This window comes from Piliocolobus tephrosceles, chromosome 6 (assembly GCF_002776525.5).
Source record: "Piliocolobus tephrosceles isolate RC106 chromosome 6, ASM277652v3, whole genome shotgun sequence".
NCBI classification, from domain to species: Eukaryota; Metazoa; Chordata; class Mammalia; order Primates; family Cercopithecidae; genus Piliocolobus; species Piliocolobus tephrosceles.
Window position 1 is genome coordinate 134,337,985 of NC_045439.1, and position 24,941 is coordinate 134,362,925.

Sequence of the window (24,941 nt, forward strand, 5' to 3'; positions counted from 1 at the left end):
CTATGATTACAATAATTGAGATCTAATGTTTACTAGTCAAAATTGAAATGCTCCAAAATAATGATAAGTGATTTCAGTCAGTCAATCTATGATTCTGTCTGAAATCACCACTCACAAAATTTAAAATATAAACATGAAAATATGCTAAAACAGTTAATAGTGTCCTTTTAAATTTTTAACAGATAATCTTTTTAATGCAATTACTGTAATTTTATTAAATTGCATAATTAGTTAATGCCTGAGAACCTGCCAATAGAAGGTGCAATTATGTTGTAAACATTATACTGACAATATGCAATGATGGATTGTTCCTATTTTTAAAAAGTGCTGAAAAAACTTTAAAATATTTTGAAAGTATATTATATAGTCCTTCATGAAAAGGAAGACTAGGGAAACTATCTTACATATGTTAAAACAAATAATAAGATGCCAAATATTTTAAGCATTTAATATAGCTATACATTTTGCATATATATGTATATGGATATGTGTGTGCTCTTATATATACACACTTTTAAGATGTCTAAAAACCCCTCTTCTTCTGGTTATTGGAACTGTGAAATTTTGTTTTACCAGCTTTACAGAAATACTTATAATTTTTGAGCATCAACTGCACACACACCTAGCAAATGGGCAGCGATGTCTGCTCTGCACATCCAGTTGTGACTTCTGGTGGATGTCACAACCAAGGAAAGAGCTTAATCAAATGCAAGTGCATTTGGTTGTGAGTAAATTGGTGACAAAACTTAAAGTAAATCTTTTAGACACAGTTAACACATAAATATCGAAAGCATCAAAAAGACATTTGACCAGCATTATTTAAAGAGTCTAATCTCAAAACAATGTTGTAATTGCATTTGTCATTTGTACCAAAGCAAAATGAATCTGAATGTTTTTCGGTCCACAGAGAAATCATGGAAAACAGCAGTCCTCAAGGCCTTGCCTTTGGTTTTTACTAAACTGTTTTCACAAAACATTCAACAGAACAACTTTTAATTTCCCAAATGTCCTCTACTTCTTCGTGTTTATGCATGTGTGTGTGTGTGTGCACAAGTACACGTGTGTTGGAAGGGCTGACTCTATTACTGCTACTGTTGTTTTTAAGTTCTATGTGAAATTACTTCACGTTTTCTCAATATTCTAGCATCTCTAAAAGCTAAGAATTCTATATATGTTAAATATGGGATATCACCAAACAAGTGGACAGTTGCATTTTTTAACTTTATTAAGGGAGAGGTTGATTGATGCTTTAATTTGTGTATCATATTTCAGTCCTTGTCAACTCTGAAAAGTAAATTCTTTATTTCCCTACACTCAAAAAATCAGAAAAAAGTCACAGATGTTAAAATCATAGCTTTATGACGACACTTATTGATATATGGTAGATTCAGATTACTTTTTAAGATCAAACGTCCAAGTAAAAATTTAATAAAACAAAGAATCCATCAATGCCCCACAGACTTGCCTCCCTTGATACAATAGGTGTGTGCCTGAAAGATCGGTGGAAAAATGAAAGTGCATAAATGCAATTCTACGTTAAAAGCATCAGGAGAACTTTGCTGTTTAAAATCACCTTCTGATGATGCCATCTGTCAAGTAAATAATATTTTATCATATGAAAATGCATTTATATAATAATATAACTTTAGGACTTTTAATAGACAATATTGGGATTTATAAAATATAAGTATGTCATAACAAAACACCCATACGTGATTGGATCTACCAATATAAATATCACTATGTAAAGTTATCTTTTGAGAACAAATTTATCGTCATTATGATCAAATAATGTATTTGCACTGAGACACTGGGTATATAAAATAGAGATCCCCACTAGAAATGTGGGCCTCTTTTATAGCTATTATTTCAAGGTATTTTAAAGGAACATAAGGGATGGTTATTCTCTTCTACCCCATCCCTTTTTTGAACAACTTGGAATACTAAAAAAAAAAAAAAGAAAAAAAAAAACTGAAAAGTACAAATGGCTTCCATGAACCCTTCCACTAGTTGTTTTCTGTTTTTACTTTCTTCTCCCCTTGAAAATCCCTCTACATCATCTAAAAGCATTCCTCAAAGGTCGGGAAAAACTAAGTCAGACTCTAATTTGGGACTCAGTCTAGAAGCAAGGCTCTAAGGCTTTTCAGATCATCCAGCTGGATCCCAAGGATGCAAAAGCATGTGATGCCCAGCCACCTTTGGCTTCTTCGATTTTGGTCTCATTATCACTTGTGAATAAAATGTCTGAGCTGAAGAATTATTCCCACCCATGTAATGGGGGTTTCTTTCCTCTATAGCATTACAGCTTGGAACAGGATTAATCCCCACACATAATATCTAAATACAGATCAGAAATGATCAGTATGGTTGCTCCTGGTGTCATTATCTAAATACAATGACAACAAGCATTGCATCCTGGGCATCGGTGAGAAGCAGAATAGCTGAAGGGTTAAGCCTGCATAGGCTAAAGCAAGATGGCCTGGGTTTCAATTCCACCTCCACCTCATACACACACACACGAGCTCTGTCACTGTACTTGACCTCTATAGGCTTATTTTTCTCATCTGTAAAAAGAAGATAGTACTCACCATCTACATCAGCGGGCTGTTGTGAGAACTAAATTTATAAAATCCTTGGGACAGTGTCTAAGCACTGAAATAACATGAACTATGAATAATAGTACAAATAGTCAAAATCTGTGTGGGAATGGCCATGTACACGTCTTGTGTATGTATGTACATGTGTATAAAATACCACATATATTTACAAATCTATTCATAGGGAAATATAGAGGTGCACTTACTTCAAGGCAAAATATTTTAGTTCTATTTGGCTTCGTTCACTAAGTCGACATCTCATATTAATTTGTTTTTCAAATGGGAAAGTCAAGAATGTTACTTTTTGAAGGAAGAAAAAGAAAAAATATCTACTTAATTTAATACAACTAAGTAAACCTTAGAAAAGGCAAGATACCAAAATGTCTAGAAAACCTAGGGGAAGGAGAAAGACTGAAAAGACAAAATGAGAAAGATTTTCAATGTTCATCCTAACAAGAAGAACTCAGTCTGTAGAAACTTGATTTGTAATGGTCTGACCACCCTACAAAAGCCCATGTTTAATTTCTTATAATAATAAATTCAACACTATGCAGCAACATTAACATAGCAAGTGCCAGTGAGTTACTGATAACTTTCTTCTCTCATATTGGGAATACAACCACCCCTGTAAGTGTAGCAGTGAAAAATCGCATGGTAGAGGAAGCTGACGCTTGGGTCATCTAGCAAGGTGAGTTCTCTCACGTTTGTCCATCCACTTCTGATGAGACACCACGTGGACCTAGATCTTAAGAACCTGCTTTTTTGTAACTGCTGCTTTCAACAGGATATGATTATATTCATGCACATGTATACAGGCATCCATGGAAAACATATGGTTTGCTTTCATAAAGTCTTAAAATTGACACTGAGAATAGATTAAACATGATTCTACAATGTTCATGCTTGTATCACCTGGAAAGAGTCCAGAACATAAAGTTAGTATTTTATGTTTTCTCACAAAACAGAAGGAAAACACATCCCTTCGGTTCTGCCCTTAGTTTGTTGTGTTAGCATCACTTCCTGTACCGTCACAGGAAGAAAAGCCCTACCAGGGACCTGGTTCAACTAAAATAGCTCCTTTCACACCTGTGCAGTGAACCCTCAACTATCACATACGCTAATTTCAATTAGAGGACCTGACTACAGGTCATTTAACAAATCCTTGACTTAAAACCTTGCTTCAGAGACCACCACTGTTCTGCCCTGTAATGCCAAGCCAAGCAGCTGGAACATGAACAAAGTGTCACAATGACGAATAAAGACATCAAGCAGCATTCTGTCTTCAACAGATCACAGGAGAACATCCATCAGTGTGTCACCTCCGACAGATACGGCAGTTGCATAGTGAAGAGAGGCAGAGGAGAGCCTGGCAGGTTGAGGATCCAACATTTTGCAGAAAGACAACCCATCGTGAAGCCCCACAGACTCGAGGACACAGCACTACAGCCAGGGTGGCACCCAGGTGTGTACCCCCGCTCCCACCCCCCCACCAACCCAGTGCCCTAAAGACAGCTAACAGGTCTACAGGCAAGGTACATGAATGAAACGCGTTTTCAAAGAAAAGGAAATGAAGGCTTGACTACCCATAATCTTACTACAAGAAGAATGAAAGAAGATGAAACTGAGGCCAGGTGTGGTGGCTCAAGCCCATAATCCTAGCACTTTGGGAGGCCGAGGCGGTAGATCACAAGGTTGGAAGTTCAAGACCAGCCTGGCCAATATGGTGAAACCCCGTCCCTACTAAAAATACAAAAATTAGCCGGGCATGGTGGTGTGCGCCTATAGTCTCAGTTATTTGGGAGGCTGAGGCAGAAGAATCGCTTTAACCCAGGAGGCAGGGGTTGCAGTGAGCCAAGATCGCATCACTGCACTCCAGCCTGGGTGACTGAGTGAGACTCCGTCTCAAAAACAACAACAAAAAAACTGAAATACATTTTTTATTCTGTCCCAAGAAAGCATTTTCTGTATAGCCTCTCGCTTTAATAGCAGAAATCATTTTGGAATAATCACAATAAGAATAACAGAAACAATTTTTAATAAAATTACACTTCGTCAACGTAGGAAGCAGAAGTATTCACCACGTTATGGTTATGATATTTCTGAGAATCACTAAGGCCAGTCAACATAAACATGGTCTAAATTTTTGAAAGCAGAGTTTTAAATTAAAACTGAAAATGAGTTTAAGTGAGCACTTTTATTCCAGTACTTTCAGAACAATCAAATGATAGGCTGTAGGTATATAGCATATCTAACTGGCTCTGCATTTTTTTCAATGGTGTCCAGTGAGAAACGTCCCTATACACATAGTCGCATAAACCCACATATCCTTGCAAAATCATACTTTGGAAAACCAGCAAGAAGAACACCATCTTGATCTTCCTTGCTGTGGGCCTCAGAGATTTGAGAATACAACATGGCAGCCTGCATTCTCCAGTCTGGGGGAGGGCTCTGCTCCGAGGCATGAAGCCCAGCAGGGAGGAATCCCTCAGAGAAAAGGCAGTGGAGAAGTGGCTCCATTTCCAAGGCTCCCTTCCTGTTTAGAAGTCTCCTCTATTAGACAACCTATTTCTATTCATCTGTTCTAATCTTTCTTCAGATCAAGCCAGCAGCCCATTAATCATTTCTGTCATCTCCCTACAGAATCCAGGGCAACAGATCTCTGTTTTTCTAAAATCACAGTGCCAGAAACTAAACTCGAGAAAGAGGAAATCCTCTCCTCCTCACAGCGGCTGTCTGGGTGCTGACTGGAAGAAGCCACCAATTGTGTTCACTTTCCTCTTTTGCCCAGAATTGCATAGAACATTCCATGGAAAGTTTTGAAAGGGAATTCGGGTGGGAGGTGGAGCTGGGGAGGTTGAAGAGGAACCCAACGCATGAAGCCACCAGCTGAGGAGAACGTGAGAAAGGGAAGTAGATAAACAAATGCTGAGACAATGACGGATACAGATTAATAAAACCTTTATTAGTGTTTTTATTAAGGCCAAATGTTTTAGCAACTTCAGACAGCAGAAAAAGTATATAAAAGGTCAAGCCTGCTGGCAGCATGGGTCCTCTTCACTGAAGCAGTGGAGAACTAAAATAAACTACACCAAACAAAATACTCCCCAACGGCAAAGGAAAAGCCTCTTTTGGAGCTGATGTACTTGATCGCATAAAGATGTTGGGAGTGACCTGAACCCATTGACATCTTGGGCTAAATATGTTTTTCCCCCAGTTTTTAAATGAGGCTACTATGCCTGTTGGCTAAGAGAGAACATTGAGCATATATTGGCAGTAGGAAACAGAAGACAGAACCACATAACATTCAGAAACCAGATTCACCAATGATCATGACTGATATTCACACGCTTAGACCACTCATACCTCGTATTAGTTTTTATAGTGATCTTTGCACAGGACAGAAATGAATAGCATGATACTAAATATATAGAGATTTGCAGTTGGGAGCCTTGATTTCTCCTCCCATGGCTGACATTACCAATTTGATCAAGGACAAGTCCCATTACAAATGAGAGAGGATGCCCTGAGATGTAAAGTGAAGGCATGAGGCCAGCTGTGAAGTCCTTCCAAGATTCTTGGGCTCTCAGTGGTAGACTTAGGTGGTTTAAAGATCTCTTGCAGCGATTTGATTCTGTGATTTTATTATGCTCATAAGGATGAGCCAATGTCACCAGAGAAAAGGGTACATTTCATATACAGGGTGGTTCCTCTTTGTGGTACTGAATGAAATTCTAATGTGTAATGATCAGTATGTCCCAACTGGCTTGAAATGAATAAACATCTTTAATACCAAAGTTCGGGAATAATTTACTTAAAATGTAAATTGAACAATTCAGTTATTATTCAGTCATGTGATTCTTCAGATGCCATTTTTCAAAAATTACAGGCAGTCACTGGCACAGAAAGAAAAAAAATAAACACAATGCAGGGCTATACAAATGTAGCTGTAACAACAACTGGAGAAACATTTAAACATATGTATACAACAGTGGTGCTCTTAAATGTACCAAGAGACCGTATATGACTAAGATTTGGGTAATTTAAGGGATTTCCCAGGGTAAATTTGACCTAAGTACTGTCTTAGACAACCCTCACATAATCACCTATGCTGTAATATATTTCAGAAAGATGAATAGGTGTAAATAAGAAGCAAATAATTTGAACATCAGAAAGGAAGCTTACCGCGAATGCTATTGTACTTCTTAGTGTAGATTCCCACTGGAAGCAGCTTTTAAGGAACTGCATTGTATTCCATATTGCCATAGTGATTCTTTTCACACGGTCCACATCTCTTGATAAGATCTGATTTAAAAAAATGACAAACAGGAAACGAGATTTAAATACTACAAATATTCCATCTAGATCAGGTACCCTGATCATTTAAAGTATATTCTGTATAGATCCCAATTTTAAAAAATGATAATAATAGAAAGGAGAAGGCCTGACACATCTAAAAGTCTTTTTAAAATATGATCATTCACAGAGGAAAAGAGAATCAAATGCATTTTAGCGCTCATCTGAAAAAGAACAGCCTGTTTCAACAGTGTTCAGAACAAAAATGGAAATGGTGAAACTACAGAAGCCAGGTATTTAATGCTGGTGAATTTGTGTGAGAAAGACACATACAGAGGCAGAGAGAACTAGAAAGGGAAAGACAGAGAGAGAGAGAGAGTGATACAGACACAGAATGAGTGTCTATATTGTTTAGTTTGGAAGCAAATGAATAGATTTATAATAAAAACATACAAGTATTATAGCTTATCTAGTCCAGAGGTCTACAGAAAAGTAGAGTTCTGGGAAGGGGTTGAAATTCACCTTGGGCAAGTTACTTAACTTCTCTCTTATAAAATAGGGTTGATATTAGTGCCAATCTTACAAGTTGTTGAGAGGATGAAAAAGCTTAGAAAGGTGCCTGTCACAGAGTAAATGCTTTCAAGTATTTGTATCCTAAGGAAATGTTCCAAGTTTATCAAAATCTGGGGGTCTAAGTAGCAAGAGGTACGTGGGGAGGGTCCTCGCATACCCCAGGATTTCAGCCCCAAGTTCCCCGGTGCTCTCAGAGCCCAAAGTCACCCCACATGGAGGTCTTGTTTTGCAAAGGAAACGTCTGTCTCCCAGTTGTAGGCAGATTCATTTCAATGTGCTTGCAAAGCAGCTACCCCACCCACCTCAACCCAGGTTTTAACTTTCAAGTAAACAGAGCGAAAGGCAATAATAATAATAAAATAAGACATTTACTCAGATTTCACAAAATAAATATTACACTCAATGTTATGGCAGACTAAAATGAAATATTTGGAGGCTTCCCCTCAGAAGACGTTTAAGGCCTTTCCCAAGTATGCCCAGAAGTTCATGGGAAACAAAAGGATGATAAGATGTCTTTATATTTAACTGCTTTATGTAATCCACAGCTGCTCACCCCAAAGGAAGTGGTGGAAGTAATAAACTCTTGAAAAAGGGGACACTTTGTTCTTTGTTATACAATTGAAGAGGGATGATAGGTACACAGTGAAATCCTGAGCTGTGGAGAGTACAACAGGGAGGGACTCTGAAAAAGAAATGTAAAGGTCACAAAAAAAAAAAAAAAAGTGAAACTTCCTACCAGGCCCTGAACTTCACCTTTTGTTGAACTGAATGAGAGAGGAATTAAGGGCAATAGGCAGAGGGAGAGAACTTGCATTCAGTATGGGGTGAAATGCCAACACATCCCAAATTTAGACCACGCCGAAGTGGCAGGAGCAGTCATGAGCGAAGCCCAGGCTAGAAGTCTCTGAAGATCTGCTGGGTTAATTCTGTTATTGACTCCACACACTGTGCCTCCCTGAAACTTCTCTAAAGGGCAGAGGACGAAATGGCTATGATTAAAGGACGGGTATGCAGGACAAGACATTGACAGTCTTGATGCTAGGAATTTTTGTTTATACAATGAATCAGGAGAATAATGGGGTCCGAGAACTTCTATTTCATCCAATAAGTATGTTCTAAGTCCTGTCCTTCTTATGGGAGCTGACTGACCTCCTTATTTTAGGAGAAAAGGGGACAAGGAGAAAGAAGTGGAGAGACGGGACAAGAGGGAGAAAGGAGGAATAAGAGGGAGGAAAAGAATCAAGGAAGAAATTATAGGCAAGTGTTAATACTTCAGGTGCAGAGTGTACCAATTAACGAGCCACCTACTGTACCGACCCACCTTTTTGGACAGCTTGCGGCTGTCTTCAACAAAGCGCTTTTCCCTGGGAGTAAACGTCCTAATACTTGCTTTGACCTAGAAAGACATCATTGTTTAAAAAGGGCAGCATTTATAGGGACTTCATCCATCTAGTTTTCTTAATGACTGGGAAAATCATGCAAACCAATAGCTTCTGACTCTGACTTTAGTAGGGAGCAAAGAAATGGTGGACACTCGTGTGCCCTGTATATGTTTCTGGGGGTCTCATTTGATAAAAGTCCCTGGCATGGGTCAGATTGAGTCTAGAATGGTACTGTCTCACTTGGCTCATTCTCCGGGGGTATTTTAAACCACTGCAGAGATTGATGTTCATGAACTTTTCAAACTAATGTCTGTAAAAGATAAAACTTCCTTCTGAAATCCTTTAAAGTTAAGCTTCTACCAAAAATGTCTGCAGGTGAATAACCATTTCCAGTTTATGAACACACACTTTTCACAGAGAATCTTATTTTCTTTCAATGACCTGGAAAAATAAGTCAATGAGCCATTTTAACCCCATTTTACAGGGAATAAACTGAGGCTCAGAGGGACTTATGCACTTGTTCAAACCACCAGACTGAGTAAGACCCCAAAGAATCAGATTCAAGTCCTTCTCCACATCACATGAACTGTAAAATCCCTTAACTGAAATATTTTCTCTTCAAGTCTGTATTCCACTTTTCCCTTAAACTCAGGTTTTACCAGGATACATACTCTATATACAAACGTTTTCCAGAAGAAAGGAGGAGATGAGGATGACCTGCTTATAAAATGCACATACAATTTCCTTGAAGGGAAAGGGAAGGAAATGGGAAGAAGAAGCAACACATCCTTATACTGGAGACTGTGCCCAGAGTTCTAGTATTATTGAGAATGTGAGGAAAAAAAAAAAAATATATATATATATATATATATCTAATTTACATAATATAGAACATGCATTTTATATACTATGTTATATAATTATATATTACATAGGTTATATTATACACATTTTATATAAAATTTTATAATAAAGAGATTATATAAAAATAATTTTCCTTTTTTTTAATTTTTTCCCTGACAACTTAGATTTATTGAGAATTAAACAACATCAATTCTGCTGATTCAACAGGGTTAATACCACTTGAGAGCTGGGATGTCCAGCACATTTTATGACTCAGCTTTAAAACACTATTCTTTCCTCTCTCTAGCTGCAAAAATTGTGAAACATCTTACATTGATTTGAGTCTGCAAAAGCTGGTCACTTTCCATTTTAGGTATGGGAAAGCCGGGAAGTATGACCCAGTTAGACTTACCGGATTATATATAAGGTCCATCTCTAAGTAAATAACTCCTTTAAAAGCTTGTTCTAAATCTTTATTCTTTAGTACATAACAATTTGGTTGTCCATCTCTAATCTGTCACAAACAAAAGATAAGATACACATTGGTGCAAAGTTACTATGTGGTTTAAAGTAAATAACCAAAACTAATTTTGGCAAAATTGGGGATGCAGAATGATCACAGATGAAGCAAACATTAAACAAATATTAAATCCATGATAAATCACCTTTTACTTTTAGAATGCTGTTATAACATGCTCTAGACAGGAAGATAAAGTGACAATCACCAGGCTGAAACTGGTGTGTGGGTGAAAAAATTGGTGCAAATCATAAGTTACATATTTCCATTTACTCAAAAATGATGAATATTCTACAAAATTCCTGGCCAATACTCTTCAAGACTGTAAAGGTCATGGGAAAAAGGAAAGACTAGGAAACTGTCATAGATTAGAAGAGACTAAGGAGATAAGATGACTAAATGCAATGTGGTATTCTGGATTGGGTCCTTGAGCAGAAAAAAGATATTGGTGCAAAAACTGGTGAAATCCAAATAAGGATCAGAGTTTAATTGCAATGTAACAATGTTAGTTATTTTCAGTTTTAACAAACGTATTATGGTAATATATGACGTCAACATTAGAATAAACTGGGTAAGGTATATATGGGGAACCCTGTATTCTCTTTGAACTTCTCTGTAAATCTAAAATTATTTCCCCCAAAAGGTTATTTTTAACAGAAATGAATAAAGGAGCTGGTCTTAAGAGTATTTTACTAGCCAGGAAACAATGCAAATTAAGTAAATAAATCAGTTTAAAGTTGAGGTCAAAATCCAAAAACACTCAAAATGTACAGTGCCAATAAATCTTCAAAACAAACAAGTTTCTCTGCTGTCCTCTCTTGGCTGGCATGTCGCATCAGTCCCATACACTAGTCTACCTGTGGACCCTACATATAAGTTATCTAAGTAAAACATCTTCAGTATCATTTTGGAAACTAATTGGCTCCCATGAAAGACAAGTTAATTAGCTCGATTTAATCTTTCTCTTTTCAGATTTGATAGCAGTCATGATTTTACATAGTAGTAGTATATGTAACTGATTAAACTTCAGGCTTCTAAGAAGCATACCTGTTAACTCTAAAAGGGCCTCAGCAAAACTCAAGTTAATCAAAAGCTCTATTTGAGATTGTAATGATCAAAAATGTAAATAGGATAGGAAATCTAACAGCATGAAATTTGAGCCATATTTTAAATGACTATTGCTGTCGCTACAAGCATTCACACAAGTGTTCTTATAAACAGCGGTGGAAATGAGTTGAATAAGTCATGGGGGGAAACAGAGCAATTCCACTTTACAAGGGAGAGGTCATCTTCCTTCCCAAAGTCACCCCACCTCTTTCTGATTGAATAGGTTTGATACAGAAGGATGGTCTTCCTGGCCAGCAGCTAAGAGGAAGGGGGTGCCCCATAAAGACCTGGTTTCCTTCCTAAACGGTGTCCAAACAGGATTCTGAGCTTCCGCTTTGATACACAGTCTCACTTAATAAATTGTGGATGTTAAAGTTGAAAGAAATAAATACAAAAACAGCCTGACAATTTGCCAAGCTGACTTGGGTCCAGTTTAGCTTTGCTTCAACCCACAGTCATTGTACTGTTATCTTAAAATTTCCATGATTTCTTAAGGGCTGGCGAAGGATAACAGAAGAACAAGAGGTATAAGAATAAAGAGAAATATTTTATAGCAAAGGGATTTTTTTTTTAATTTGGTAAATGACCATTTCCTGTTTCCTAATGTCCCTCACATTGTGTCAGCAAAATCAGAACCCACCTAAGGACATGAAAGCAGGCATCAAAGCCTGAGATAGAATTAAACCTATGCATGTTTGGGACTTAACTGTCTTAAAAAATAGAATATAAGTTTAAAAACTGCAAAAAGTTTAAAAATTGCTGAAAAAACTGAAGTCCCTTTGAACTTCCACCAACACCAAATTCCTTTCCCTAAACATAAATTAGATAGGAATTTGGCATGCATCCTTTCTAAGTTTTATTGAGGTTTTGTATTCATAAAAATAGTCTTGACAGAAAAATGTTTTTAAAATTATTTGCCTAAGTGACAAAGTGTATGTATTTTGCAATTTTGTTTTGTATCTATCAATATGACTTGCTAATTTGTTTATATTAGTATCTAGGTATGGTTCATTTTTTATACTGCTATATAATCTTTAAAAAGTGAATAAACTATAATTTATTAATTCTCCTACTGATGAACATTTAGTTGCTTCCACTTTTCTAGCTTATCTGCTATAAGGAATATCTTTAGGGAAAAGATAAAAGGTAAAGGAAGGAAGAAACATGCTAGTTTGTATTTGGAATATGTTTGGGTTAAGAACAGGTGAACACATTTGAATAGTGTTATAATTAACATTGAGACAGTGACAGAAGAGACTACTTTTAAACATATTTTCATTTTCTTCTCTGATTATATAATTGAACTTGTAAAACAAGAATGTCAGATAAAAAGTTCTGTATCCTCCAACTTGCCTACATGAGAGCATTTATATAATAGGAGATGAAAACCGAACATACACACACACACACACACTCCATGTCTAAACTAAATTTATTATTTATATTTAAAAGTCTGAAAATTATTTCTACATTTATAACTTTAAAGCTTCCATTAAATAATTAAACAGACATAATTAAAACACAGTCAAAAGAAAATTTAGAGGAGAGAATCTATATATACTTTTCATTAATTTTGAGATCTCTGTCAGCAAAGGCAAAAAGGAACAATACAGCTTTCAATTTATGACAGAAAGACAACGTAATTCATTTGGAGAGATTTCCTGAGCTGACATTTGGGAGGACTTCACTCAAATACGAGTCTTGGATAAAATAATGATGTCTTCAACTTCAGTTTTCCAGGATAAACTCTTCAAAGTGACTTACTACACATTTTTGTATACTTGCCTTTTGATGGCCAAATAATGCATAATATTAGGTAATAAGTTGAAGAAAGCATCTACGCAGGACAGTAATAATAGTTTTAACTCGAGAATGCAAACACCCCTAATCAGGAAAATTGACATTTTCATGTCCCTTATATTATTTTCAGAAATATATCACAAAGCTTTTATAGAGCATGCTAACAGTTGATTCCTGGTTCAATTAGTCAGTAAATAGAAGTACAAGAAGTCTGTTTCTGAGTAATAATTCAGGATTTTAGAGCCAGAGCCAAGTTACTGAAGATAGTCTTGCTTAAAATTTTTAATTTGCTCCACACTCATGCTTAAGCTATTTAACTTTTTTTATATATAAAAGAATATTAAATATATTTACCAAGCTGTAAGCACAGTAAATATAGTCAGTTTTTAGAAGTTGGTTGATAAAACTAATTTTTGAGTCAAATAAATGGTACACTCAGTATATTAGAAAACTAAACTATTTTATAATCAGCATATAACAGAGGTGAGCATGTGAGAACCGAGAAAAAAGCTTCTCATCTTGAACTCTTTTAAGAAAACAATAATTATTATGCTTTCCTATAAAGATCTTTGATGCAATGAGTTGCCAACTTATTCAATAGCAAGGTTAATCAGAATCAATATGAAGCAATAAAACCATCAATGGCTTTAGAGAGGAAAGATACACACTTAAGATCAAAATCCAAACTAAAGAGTCATATTGATTCCCCATTGTTTGACCTTCCAGTTAGAAACTGAGGACGTTGCGTATAAATGGCATTGTTCTTTCAGCCATTATTCACTCTACATAAAAGGGAAAATAACGTGACAACACCATGACATATTAGTTGGTACCAGCTGATGCACATGGAAAGTAGCTCTCCAATAAAATGTGACGAGGACAGACACGTGGCTGGGCAAGAGGAAAATCCATACACTTTACTTGGTATCCATTCACATTCTTGTCGCCACTTGGAATCAGGCCTTGTTCCCATGATGTGAGTTATACAAACAGCACGAGAAAGACCTACTAGGTCATGGTTTGCCTGCACAGAAGCTCAGCTACCAATTAGTAGAGGCAACACGGAATTCATCACCCTAGAATTCCTCCATTTCTACTTCACTTCTTCCTTCTAGAGACAATCCATTCATCCACTGCCTGAAACCCAAACCAGCTATCCCTAAAATATGAGCTGCTCCTTCAAAAGCAATACACATTAATTCCAAAAATCATGCAAAATTTACAAGAAGTGTTGAAAAAAAAAACATAATGTTAATATAACTCTTTTTGTTTGTTTGTTTTTGAGACAGAGTCTCACTCTGTCGCCCAGGCTGGAGTGCAGTGGCGCAATCTTGGTCTACTGCAACCTCTGCCTCCCAGGTTCAAGCGATTCTGCTGCCTCAGCCTCCCAAGTAGCTGGGACTACAGGCACATGCTACCACACCTGGCTAATGCTTTGTATTTTTAGTAGAAACAGGGTTTTACCATATTAGCCAGGATGGTCTCGATCTCCTGATCTCATGATCCACCCGCCTCAGCCTCCCAAAGTGCTGGGATTACAGGCATGAGCCACTGCACCCAGTCACAATGTCAATATAACATTTTTAAACAAACACTCATATGAGGTTTTTAAGGCATATTCGTATTTGGTCATTTCAATTGCTAAAACAATGCAGATGAAGGTAATGCCAGCTTACACTATAAGTGCTCACTGCGTGCCAGGGAATGTTGTGGCCATCTCACACTTAACTCTGATCTTCAACATACACCTCCAATGCAAGTACAAGGATACATATCTTCACTTCAGCAACAAAGGAATGCAGACAGACAGGTTAAGTAACATCAAAAATCACACAGCCAGTTTAAGGGAGGAGTCAGGATGTCACTAGGTAGTCTGGCTATAGCAGCATTTGCATTCTTGAACATCATGATCATAGTTGAATAAATCATAAGCCATTCATATGTGTTCAGCTATCATGTTTTTTACGGTTTTTTTTTTTTTTTTTTTTTTTTTTTTTTTTGAGGTGGAGTTTTGCGCTATTGCCTAGGCTGGAATGCCATGGTGCAATCTTGGCTCACTGCAACCTCCGCCTGCCAAGTTCAAGTGATTCTCCTGCCTCAGCCTCCTGAGCAGCTGGGATTACAGCAGCACGCCACCACGCCCGGCTAATTTTTGTATTTTTAGTAGAGACGAGGTTTCACCATGTTGGCCAGGCGGGCCTCAAACTCCTGACCTCAGGTGATCCACCCGCCTTAGCCTCCCAAAGTGCTAGGATTACCGGTGTGACCCACTGTGCCTGGCCAATTTCGACTTCTTTGAATGAAGTTTTCTGCTAGGTTGACTTGTATTTTCCTTATTGATTAAAGAAAATGTATATACTGTACTAGTGATATTATCCATTTGTTTAGATACTGCCAGTAACTTTTACCAGTCTATCCTTTGTCTTTAATTTCTGATGGTGATTTTTGTTTTGGCCATACTGACATCTTAAGATTTTTTCTCTCTTATTATTCCTGCTTCTCAGTTTACTTACACAGGATTTCCCCACTATTTTGACATTTTTAATGAAGTTTGTTTCAAGTGTTTGATCTTTAACTCATCTTGAAATTGTTGTGTTTGCTGTAATACACCGACACATTTTCCCCAATGGATAAGCAACCAAATTCCCAGAATTGCTTATTAAGTAGTTTATCATTTACCAGTGACTTCATCCTTCAAGTTTATTATAAAGTAAATGATTTCCAATTAGTCCTCTCTCAAGCCCTTCAGTACAGTTCTAGAATTTCTTCACATAAATCTTAAGACATTATAATTTTTTGCTTTATTTTCTGTTACAGTCTTGGATTCTTTTTCACTTTTTAAAAATGTTTTCCCATTGTGTATAGTCATGAATCTTATTTTCATAATGCTGATCTTACTGACATTTTATTCATTCCAAAATGTTTTCTATGTATTTTCTTTATGTTCAAGGTTAATACATGTTATTATCAGATAGATTATTTATAGATAATATGTTATCAGAAAGATAGTATTTGCAAATATTTCCTTTATTAAAATGTGCATAATTGCATATTTAATTTTGTATTGCTCAAAACTGACATAAAAGGCTTAATTTTTAATTGCTAATTCATAAACATATAAGCTCATTAGATTTTCCAAACAATCCTATGCAATAGGAACTATTACCAACTTAAAGATGAGGTAATAGAGGGAATAGCTCTATTTTTTCTCCAAGTTTTTCATGTTTTCATGTTCTTAATAAATGTAATCTAAGAATGGCTTGTCTCTTTAAGGGTTGAAAAATACTTGTTTATAAAATAATTTGGATTTGTTATTTTCTTATTTGTGAGGGGGGCAGGGTGGATGCAGGGAGAAAAGGCTGAAATAATTTCATAAATTTTCCTAGTCTTTGGGTAATTATTTTCACTAAACAGTACATCCAAATTGCTACAGTTATACTTTTTGAAGACAATTTTCTTTACTTTTTTATAAACATTTTCCGAAACATGGAATTGTATTATGTTTACAGTTCATACGGAGAGATTTTATACCTTTACAGTACCCAGGTTCTCCCAGGACATGTCTCTATAACTATTCATGTTTTCTCTCAGACCCCTCAGAGAAGTTGAGTGTTCTTTATAGTTCTTTCCTCATCCTTAATCTATTTTTTTCTTTTTCTCCATGAACCCTTTAAATGGTTTGCCTCATTTGTTTTTTGGGGAATATATGTATTTAACATATCTGTTATTCACTTATTTTCCAGATTATTGCTCTCTGCTTTTATCTTAATTCAAGTTTTCTTTCTTTTATTAACTTGAGATTTTGTTGTTGTTGTTGTTCAGATGTTTAATTGATTTTCAACATTTCTTGTTTAATGCTAAAACCATTCAAGGTAAGAATTTCCTCTGAATAACACTTTTGGCCTTTATCCATAGTTTTTATGTATAGTATTTAATTGTCCATTTCTAAGTAGTTTATAATTGCAGTTTTGGTATCTACCTTAGCTATTTGGGATTTTTTTTTTTTCTGCCAGCAAATAGCTTGATATTTCTATTACCAATGTCTATTTTTATAATACTGTAACCAAGTATAATTTCTGCTTTTTGTGAATTTACTGAAGTATTTTAGACCCAGAACACGATCAGTGTTTGAGTATGTTAAATGGGTACTGGAACAGAATATTTTCTATTTTTTATGTGTATGTATACACACACATACATTAGATCAAGCTTATTGCTTATCTTCTCCAAAATTTGAGAACCACCACCTTAGTATGCTTAGAAATCATCTGAGAATTAGCTTTTTAAAAAAAGTGAGTGAGAGAGAGACAGAGAGAAACTCCAGAATCTCCTGCTGAGAAATGCAGTGTTTGCAGAGGAATGTGCAGGATCTTCACTAATAACATTTCCTGGATCTTCCCAAATTAGGGCCTTCAAGAGGCATCCATTCTCAGCCTTTTTTGTTTCTAATTTTTGTTTCGGGTTTTTTTTTTCCCCCCCTTTTTTTTTTTTTTTTTTTTTTTTGAGGTGAAGTCTTGCTCTATCACCCAGGCTGGAGTGCAGTGGCGTGATCTTGGCTCACTGCAAACTCTGCCTCCCAGGTTCAAGTGATACTCCTGCCCCAGCCTCCTGAGTAGCTGGGATTACAGATGCATGTCACCATGCCCGGCTAATTTTTGTATTTTTAGTAGAAAATGGGGTTTCACCATGTTGGTCAGACTGGTCTCGAACTCCTGACCTTGTGATTCACCTGGCTCAGCCTCCCAAAATGCTGGGATTACAGGCGTGAGCCACTGCGCCCGGCCTGTTTCTGATTTTTAAAATGCTGAATACATAACATATATTGTTTGACAATTCTAGTTTTATTATTTTTCCCTGTTTAATATGCATATCTATTTCTATGAAAAGTTATCCACTTAAAGGTTCATATTTATAATAACCTTTTATTTATTTATTTATTTATTTTGAGATGGAGTCTCACTCTGTCACCCAGGCTGGAGTGCAGTGGTGCAATCTCTGCTCACTGCAACCTCTGCTGCCCGGGTTCACGCCATTCTCCTGCCTCAGCCTCCTGACCAACTACAGGTGCCCATCCCCACGCCCAGCTAAATTTTTATATTTTTTACTGGAGATGGCGTTTCACCGTGTTAGCCAGGATGGTCTTGATCTCCTAACCTCGTGATCCGCCCACCTTGGCCTCTCAAAGTTTTGGGAATCCAGGTGTGAGCCACCGCGCCCAGTCTTATAACCTTATGGTTAATTCAATGTTTTTTTTTTACCCCTAAAACCTGTATCAAGTTTTTGGCCTACCTTTTACTTACATTTGTGTAGGATACTTTCGTTCATCCACTTGTGTATTACTGTGGTTTAGGTGTCTCAAAGAAGCAGCAGTTAGATTTTACTCTTTGAATCCATGTAAGAGGTTTTTCCACTTAATAGAAAAGTTCAACTGATTTAACATCTACCACCATGTGTGATTCACCCAGCTTTCTACTTGCCATCAGGAGATTCCTACAGTCATTCTTTCTCTCTTACCCTGTCTGTTCTAATCAAATACCTATACTGTCTACTGCATGGGGCTCAGGATCTATCCAGCAAGTTAAACGTATTCTTGCCTAGTTTCTAGGACCAATAGGAAATTTGCATTATTTAGTCTTCATTTATTTATTTCAATGGACACATTGGACCAGGAGTAGACAATGAGAAGAGTTGAAAGTTTCCGTTCAACGTGACCATTTTCACCCCGTATCGGGACTCAAGTTTTGTCTTTATCAAATGATGTCCCAGGTGATACATCCCTCTCTCCCTTTCACCTATGTACACTGCCCCTCTACCCTATGGCACCAACTTGACTCACATGGAATTTCCCAACCAAATCTGTGCCCTGGAAAACCAAATCTTAGCAACAGATTACTTTTACTTTTTTTTAAGCTTAATTATAAATCAATATTATTTACTTTAATGGCCAAAAATTTCTGTATTAACCTAAAATAACCTAGGATTGTTCAAGTCCATTTCAATGCACAAACCCATCACAGGTGAAACTTGGGCAACAGAGTTAACTGAAAATGCAAATGGAGATGTACGTGGCATTTATTTGGTACAAGCCATTATAGAAAATTTGTCCTATAAAACTAATTAAGTGAAGCTGTTATTGGTGCAGCCAGCTATCAGGTGTGCATGGATTCACAGAAAACGCTGGGAATTTAGAAGGGCAGCATAAAGACCCATGCTTCTGATTATACAGTCATTTGTGACATTGGCCTGGCTCACACAAAAGGACTCACATTTGATTCAAAACGCAGGTCTTCGGCCAGGCATGGTGGCTCATACCTGTAATCCCAGCACTTTGGGAGGCTGAGGTGGGCAGAGCACCTGGGGTCAGTAGTTTGAGACCAGCCTGGCCAACATGGTGAAACCCTGTCTCTACTAAAAATACAAAAATTAGCTTGGCGTGGTGGTGGGCACCTGTAATCCCAGTTACTCAGGAGGCTGAGTCAGGAGAATTGCTTGAGCCTGGGAGGCGGAGGCTGCAGTGAGCCAAGATGGAGCCACTGTACTCCAGCCCAGGTAACAGAGAAAGAATCCATCTCAAAAAAAAAAAAATTGCAGGTCTTCATCAAGCTGCAGATGACTTCTTATTTATTATTAGGAAATACCAATATATACATGCTTTTCCCATTTTACAGATTGCCACGAAAGCTGATTTTCAGTCTCCTAAAATGGGTCCATTGGGTAATTCTGAGAGGGTAAATGTGTGATTCAATAAAAAGGAATGGCCTAGAGGAGAAGAATCGAAGAATCCAGCCTGATTTTCAGGACAGAATTAAGATCACTTAATTGAGGATAAAAATATTAAATAAGTCTTTTGAATCAGTGAATTAGCAGAAGATAGTGTCTACTGCCTGACATGTTTTTAGATTCTAAGGTGTGCTTAGTGTTCTCTAACGCACACTTACTACGTTACTGTTTAGAAGATTAGAGGAGCAATGTGAAAATGAGTAAATACTAGAAGTCTTCAGATTATAACACATTCCAATCTCAATTTTCTACTGTTTTACCCATGAATATTTCATTAAAACATATTATATATCTATATAAATAACTACTTTTTCTGAAAAAGACTGAAGACAAATGAAATATATGGAAGGATAGCCCATTGGCCTGTATTCTTTCGATTATGATAAACATCTAAGCATATATCTATACATATATAAGCCTTGAACAATTCACCATTAATAATGAATATATTTATATGGATTTTAAATGAGCCAGTAGTCAGTTAGCACATTCACCCTGATTAAAAAGATACAATGAATTTAGAACGGGCTCTTTATTTACCAGGCTTAAATGCACTTAGCACATTACCATTTTGAGTGAGATTAAAAATTGAAGTATATTCTATACTTTATACTTAGACATTTAAAAATATAGTTTGCATTTTCTCTAAAAGTATAAATCAAGTTATGGTTTATGACCTGATTACAGAAAATGAATTCTCAAAAAATTTATTCACATTCCTCTTCAAGAAACACAATTTCTGTTTTTAAACCTAAAATAAGGTATTATTGATTATGGCTCCACAGCCTATAAAGATCAGAGTGAAACACCAACAAATCAATTTTTATGATTCTCTCTCATGTTAAAAAACAAAACAAAACAAAACAGAGAAACAAATCCTTCTCCTAAGAAGCACACAATATGAAATCTAAGGGTGTTCTTTGACGCTTAATTCTGAGAGTTTCAGCCAAGTCTTCTGGGAAGAGTCTTCTCTCTCACTAATTTGCTTCATACTAGAGCCAAAACTTTCTTCCTAGTCAACTGCTCCAATATCTCTACCTCCAGGTCCAGGAAGTGTCCCACTTCCCCTCCATGCCCACCCTGGGCTCCTGGAAGCTGGGTCCCTCCTCGTTCCCAGACATGGCCTTTCCCCTAAACCTCTGCTTCCCTCATTCTCTCCCTGGACCCTCTGTTTGGAATGACCTTTATTCTTCACCCATAATACACTATCAACATGCCACTCATCCCTGATCCAGCTCAAACTCCCAGCTTCCTAAGTCTTCCTGAACTTAAACCCATACCTCCTACTTCCCACTGCCCTTTCTCGTTCCCGTGGGACTTATATGTTTATTTGGGTCATATGTGTTTATTGCACAGATGCCTTCCTGCAGCATATGCAACTCTTCAAGTCTGCGTCCCTCTTGCCACCCACCAACCCCAACCCTGACGGCACATAGCACAGTGGTTACACAAAATGGCCTCTTGATTCTTGCTTTGGGGATGATATATACTTAATAGTTACTCACTGTGGCAATATAACAAACTCTTAGGAGCTCAGGCTTTAGTGTGATACCACCTAAATTCAAATCTTGTCTCTATTACTTACTAGCTACAGGATCCTTTCAGTGCTTCAGTATCTGTATTTGTGAATGGGCATAGTAATAAAGCCTGCCTCATCCAGTCCTTAGAGAATTGATGATTCAGCGCAAGCTAAGTGCACGGCAAGAACTTGCTAGTTCACTATTCTATTGTAAGCATCACACAAGAGAGATTAAAGAAAAAAAAAAAAACCTACATCCAAATAAGTAGGTTAAAACACATCCTCTAAATCACAAGTTAGAATTATTTGAAAATAGAATGATTCACGAAACAACTTACAGCTTATACTTTGCCAGTTAAATTTAGGGTTACGGCAATTTTAAGATCATATTTATATCTAATATTAGACAGAGAATCAATTCATTTGGAGAGGGAATGTAGCAGGTGGACCACTGAATTTCAGGAAGAGCCCACATAGATGCATTAGAAGATGTGATCACTTCCCCAATTTATCAGTCAGGAATCGGAAATGAATCTGCATGGAAACAGAGTGAACAGCAGCAGCCGAAGCACCCTATTGAGTGTACCATACCAGGGACCCCCAAAGTCCTTGAGAGGAATGGCCCAGGCTGTGCTGCTTTACAAGGTGGAGACCTTGCAGATCAGGGGTTATTCCTGGATGTACACAGCACTTTTATATTAGAAACAAACACATAATGTGGAACAAATCAAGTACTTCCTGGCCTGAAACGCTTTGTGGCTTTCCATCCCCCACTACGAAAAAGTCAAAGTACTTCAATCTTTTTCACTTTTACATCCGCCAGGGTCCTCTCCAGCTCCACCCTACCCCTGTGTCCTTTCCTGTTCGCCACCAGGCACACTTGATCAATCTATACTGGCTGCCCAGCCATCGCTGGAATTTGACAGTCAAGGTCCTGCCTCACAGCCCTTGAACTTGAGAATTTCCTGCCTGGGAGGGATTTCTCAGATATCCACATGGCTCTCTCCCTCACCTCCTTAAGTTCCCACTCAAATGTCCCCTTTTCCATGAGGCCCTCCCTGGCTAGCAGCCGGAAAAAAGTGCCCTTCCCCACACATATTCCTGGCAATCCTCTCCCTCTTTACTTTTCACCATCTAACATTCTGTATACTGCTTTTGTTTTGTTTATGCATTGTTTCCTGCTACTATAATAAAAGCTCCACGTGAAAAGGGAGCCTCCCTCTGGTCGTTATTAGAGCTCTATCACCTAAAGCACTGCCTGGCACAAAGTGGACGCTTGATGAACATCTGTGGAACAAATGAATGAACAACAGACCATAAGGCAGCTTATGACCAATCTGAAAAAAGTCCCAATCGAGGACTCCCTGCATTTAAGCCAGGTCGTTCATGAGATATTCTACCTTGTATTTTGAAAGGCATGTTTTGAAAAATGCATTAGTTTAGGTCAGCGGTTCTTGACTGGAAGTGATCTCTACACCCTCAGAATATCTGGCAACGTCTGCATACATATTTGGCTGTCACAGCAGGGATGTGGGCAGGCATTACTGTTATCTAGTGTGTGGAGGTCAGGGAGATGGCTGGACATGCTACAATGCACAGGCAGCTCCATATAACAAAGAGTGTCCTGGCTCAAAATATCAATAGTGCCACGATTGAGAAACTGATTTAGCTGAAGGTAATTTCTTAGATCTTCTAGGGAAGGAAGGAGAGAGGGAAGGAGAGAGAAGGAGGAAGGAAAGGAGGACGGGGGAAGGAGGAAGGAGGAAGGGAGGAGAGGAAGGAGAGAAAAAGGAAGAACCACTAACCTAAGCTAATGCTTTTTATAAACCAGATCCTTCAAAATACAAGGTAGAAGGTTTTGTGAAAGCCTACTTTAAATGCAAGCCACCACACACCTTGACTTTCTTTAGGTTGGCTACAAGAAGGGAAGAGGAGAAAGATAGAAGGGGGGAAGGGTTTGGGGAAAGGAAGTCAGGCAGGCCGGCAAGCTAAGTCAATTGTTGGTACTATAGAAAGACCAAACACACAAAACTTTTATGTACAAAACAGAGGGGAGTTAAAAAAAAAAAAAAAAAGAAAAAAAAAAAAAAAAGGTCATGTTCCAAGCAAGGAATAAAAAAAGTGAGATGAGAAAACTGTCAAGGAGAGTCTTTGCTTCTAGTCCCCCAGACCTCTCTAAAGTGTCTCCCACATTCTGGTTACATGTATTCTCATGGGAATAACTGACAAAGTTGTAATAAAAAAGCGGGGGAAATCCCAAATTGCCATCTCCTCTCTGAGAGCTGCTCGACTGGTGCCGATGGCTCAGAGCATGTGGCAGGAGCCAGCCGTACCAGGGAGCAGATGCTCCAGACAGGCTCTCTGAGTAACATCAGGGATATGAGAACTCGGGGAGAAATTAACCAAGCCCGCAAACACAGAAGAAAAGATATTAAGAAGTACAGCATTCCTCCCTCTGCAAACATCATGCAAGTTAGGCTAACCTCATGGTTAAATTACAGAGTGCTCCATCCACAGATAGCTTGGGAAAAATAAGTCTTTGGGAAGAATAAAGTCTCATTGGCTGATAAAGTCATAATAAGCCTAAAACAAATTGTGTTAATGGTTGGATGAAAAACTGAAATTCTCACTTCTCAAACAGTACATTTGGTACACACATTGCTGTCTAATTAAGAGATGAATTCACTCTCCTGTTCCCCGCACCCCCCACCACCACCCCCGCCACGTAAAGGCATTCTTTGGTGCTTTCTCTTCTGAATTTTGTATTTTTTCCTTCACTGACCCTGGTGCATTATCTTTTAGTTGGACTGCCAAAACACTTCTCCAAGAAAGGCTCTCTGCTTTCTTCCACAAAGCATTTTTTAATTTTGAAACCGAAAGCAAACATGACTACTAAAAAGACAAACAGAACTTTTGGGAAAATAGTCTTTAGAAGAACTGAGAACAAATGTGCAGTTACCAACAATTAATCTTTGAAGAAATGTACAGTCAGAAGGTATAAAGAAATACATGTGTGTTTTTCATTAATAAATAGAAATTCAGTCATTGATCTATATTTCTTGTAACCAAAGACAAATTCCTGCCTTAAGATGGAAAGAATGAAAATGAATTGAAAAACTAGTCAAAATGTTTTGGTTGGTTAAATCAATATTGGACTGAAACAGGAAAAAATTATATCCCTGTATATCTGAAACTACTGAAAATATCAGATAAGAATGAGGAATAAAACAGTTGTTTCCTGCTATAGTTAGGAGGATTTTTTCTCCCAGGTTGACAAAGATAAAGCAACTCTAGACCATAGAAACTCATCAACTATAAAATGACTCATAAATTGTTTATTAATAAAGGAAACTTACGGACAGCAAGGGAATGGCAACTTTTCCAAGAAAATCTGGGGGTTTATCTCCATCTTCATCAAACACTGTCACTTCCAAAACATCATGGATATCTTTAATGGGACTGTAACAAAAATACCATGTATCATACACAAAAACACACAAGTGAAGTCTGTTCCATGAAGATCTGGAAAC

At 37.4% G+C, this 24,941-nt stretch overlaps 1 protein-coding gene across 4 annotated transcripts in view; it reads right to left on the minus strand.

Annotated features, from left to right (window-relative positions):
• Positions 1–24,941, minus strand: part of MCTP2 (multiple C2 and transmembrane domain containing 2) — a 269,346-nt gene that overhangs the window by 88,828 nt on the left and 155,577 nt on the right. For all 4 annotated transcript variants that reach the window (XM_026455447.2, XM_026455445.1, XM_026455446.1 and 1 more), the window contains 4 exons: positions 24,768–24,870; positions 10,101–10,202; positions 8,785–8,859; positions 6,780–6,899 (listed from right to left, as the gene is read on the minus strand). In XM_026455447.2, coding sequence (XP_026311232.1) covers positions 6,780–6,899; positions 8,785–8,859; positions 10,101–10,202; positions 24,768–24,870 — 400 coding nt within the window. The remainder of the gene's footprint in view (positions 1–6,779; positions 6,900–8,784; positions 8,860–10,100; positions 10,203–24,767; positions 24,871–24,941) is intronic.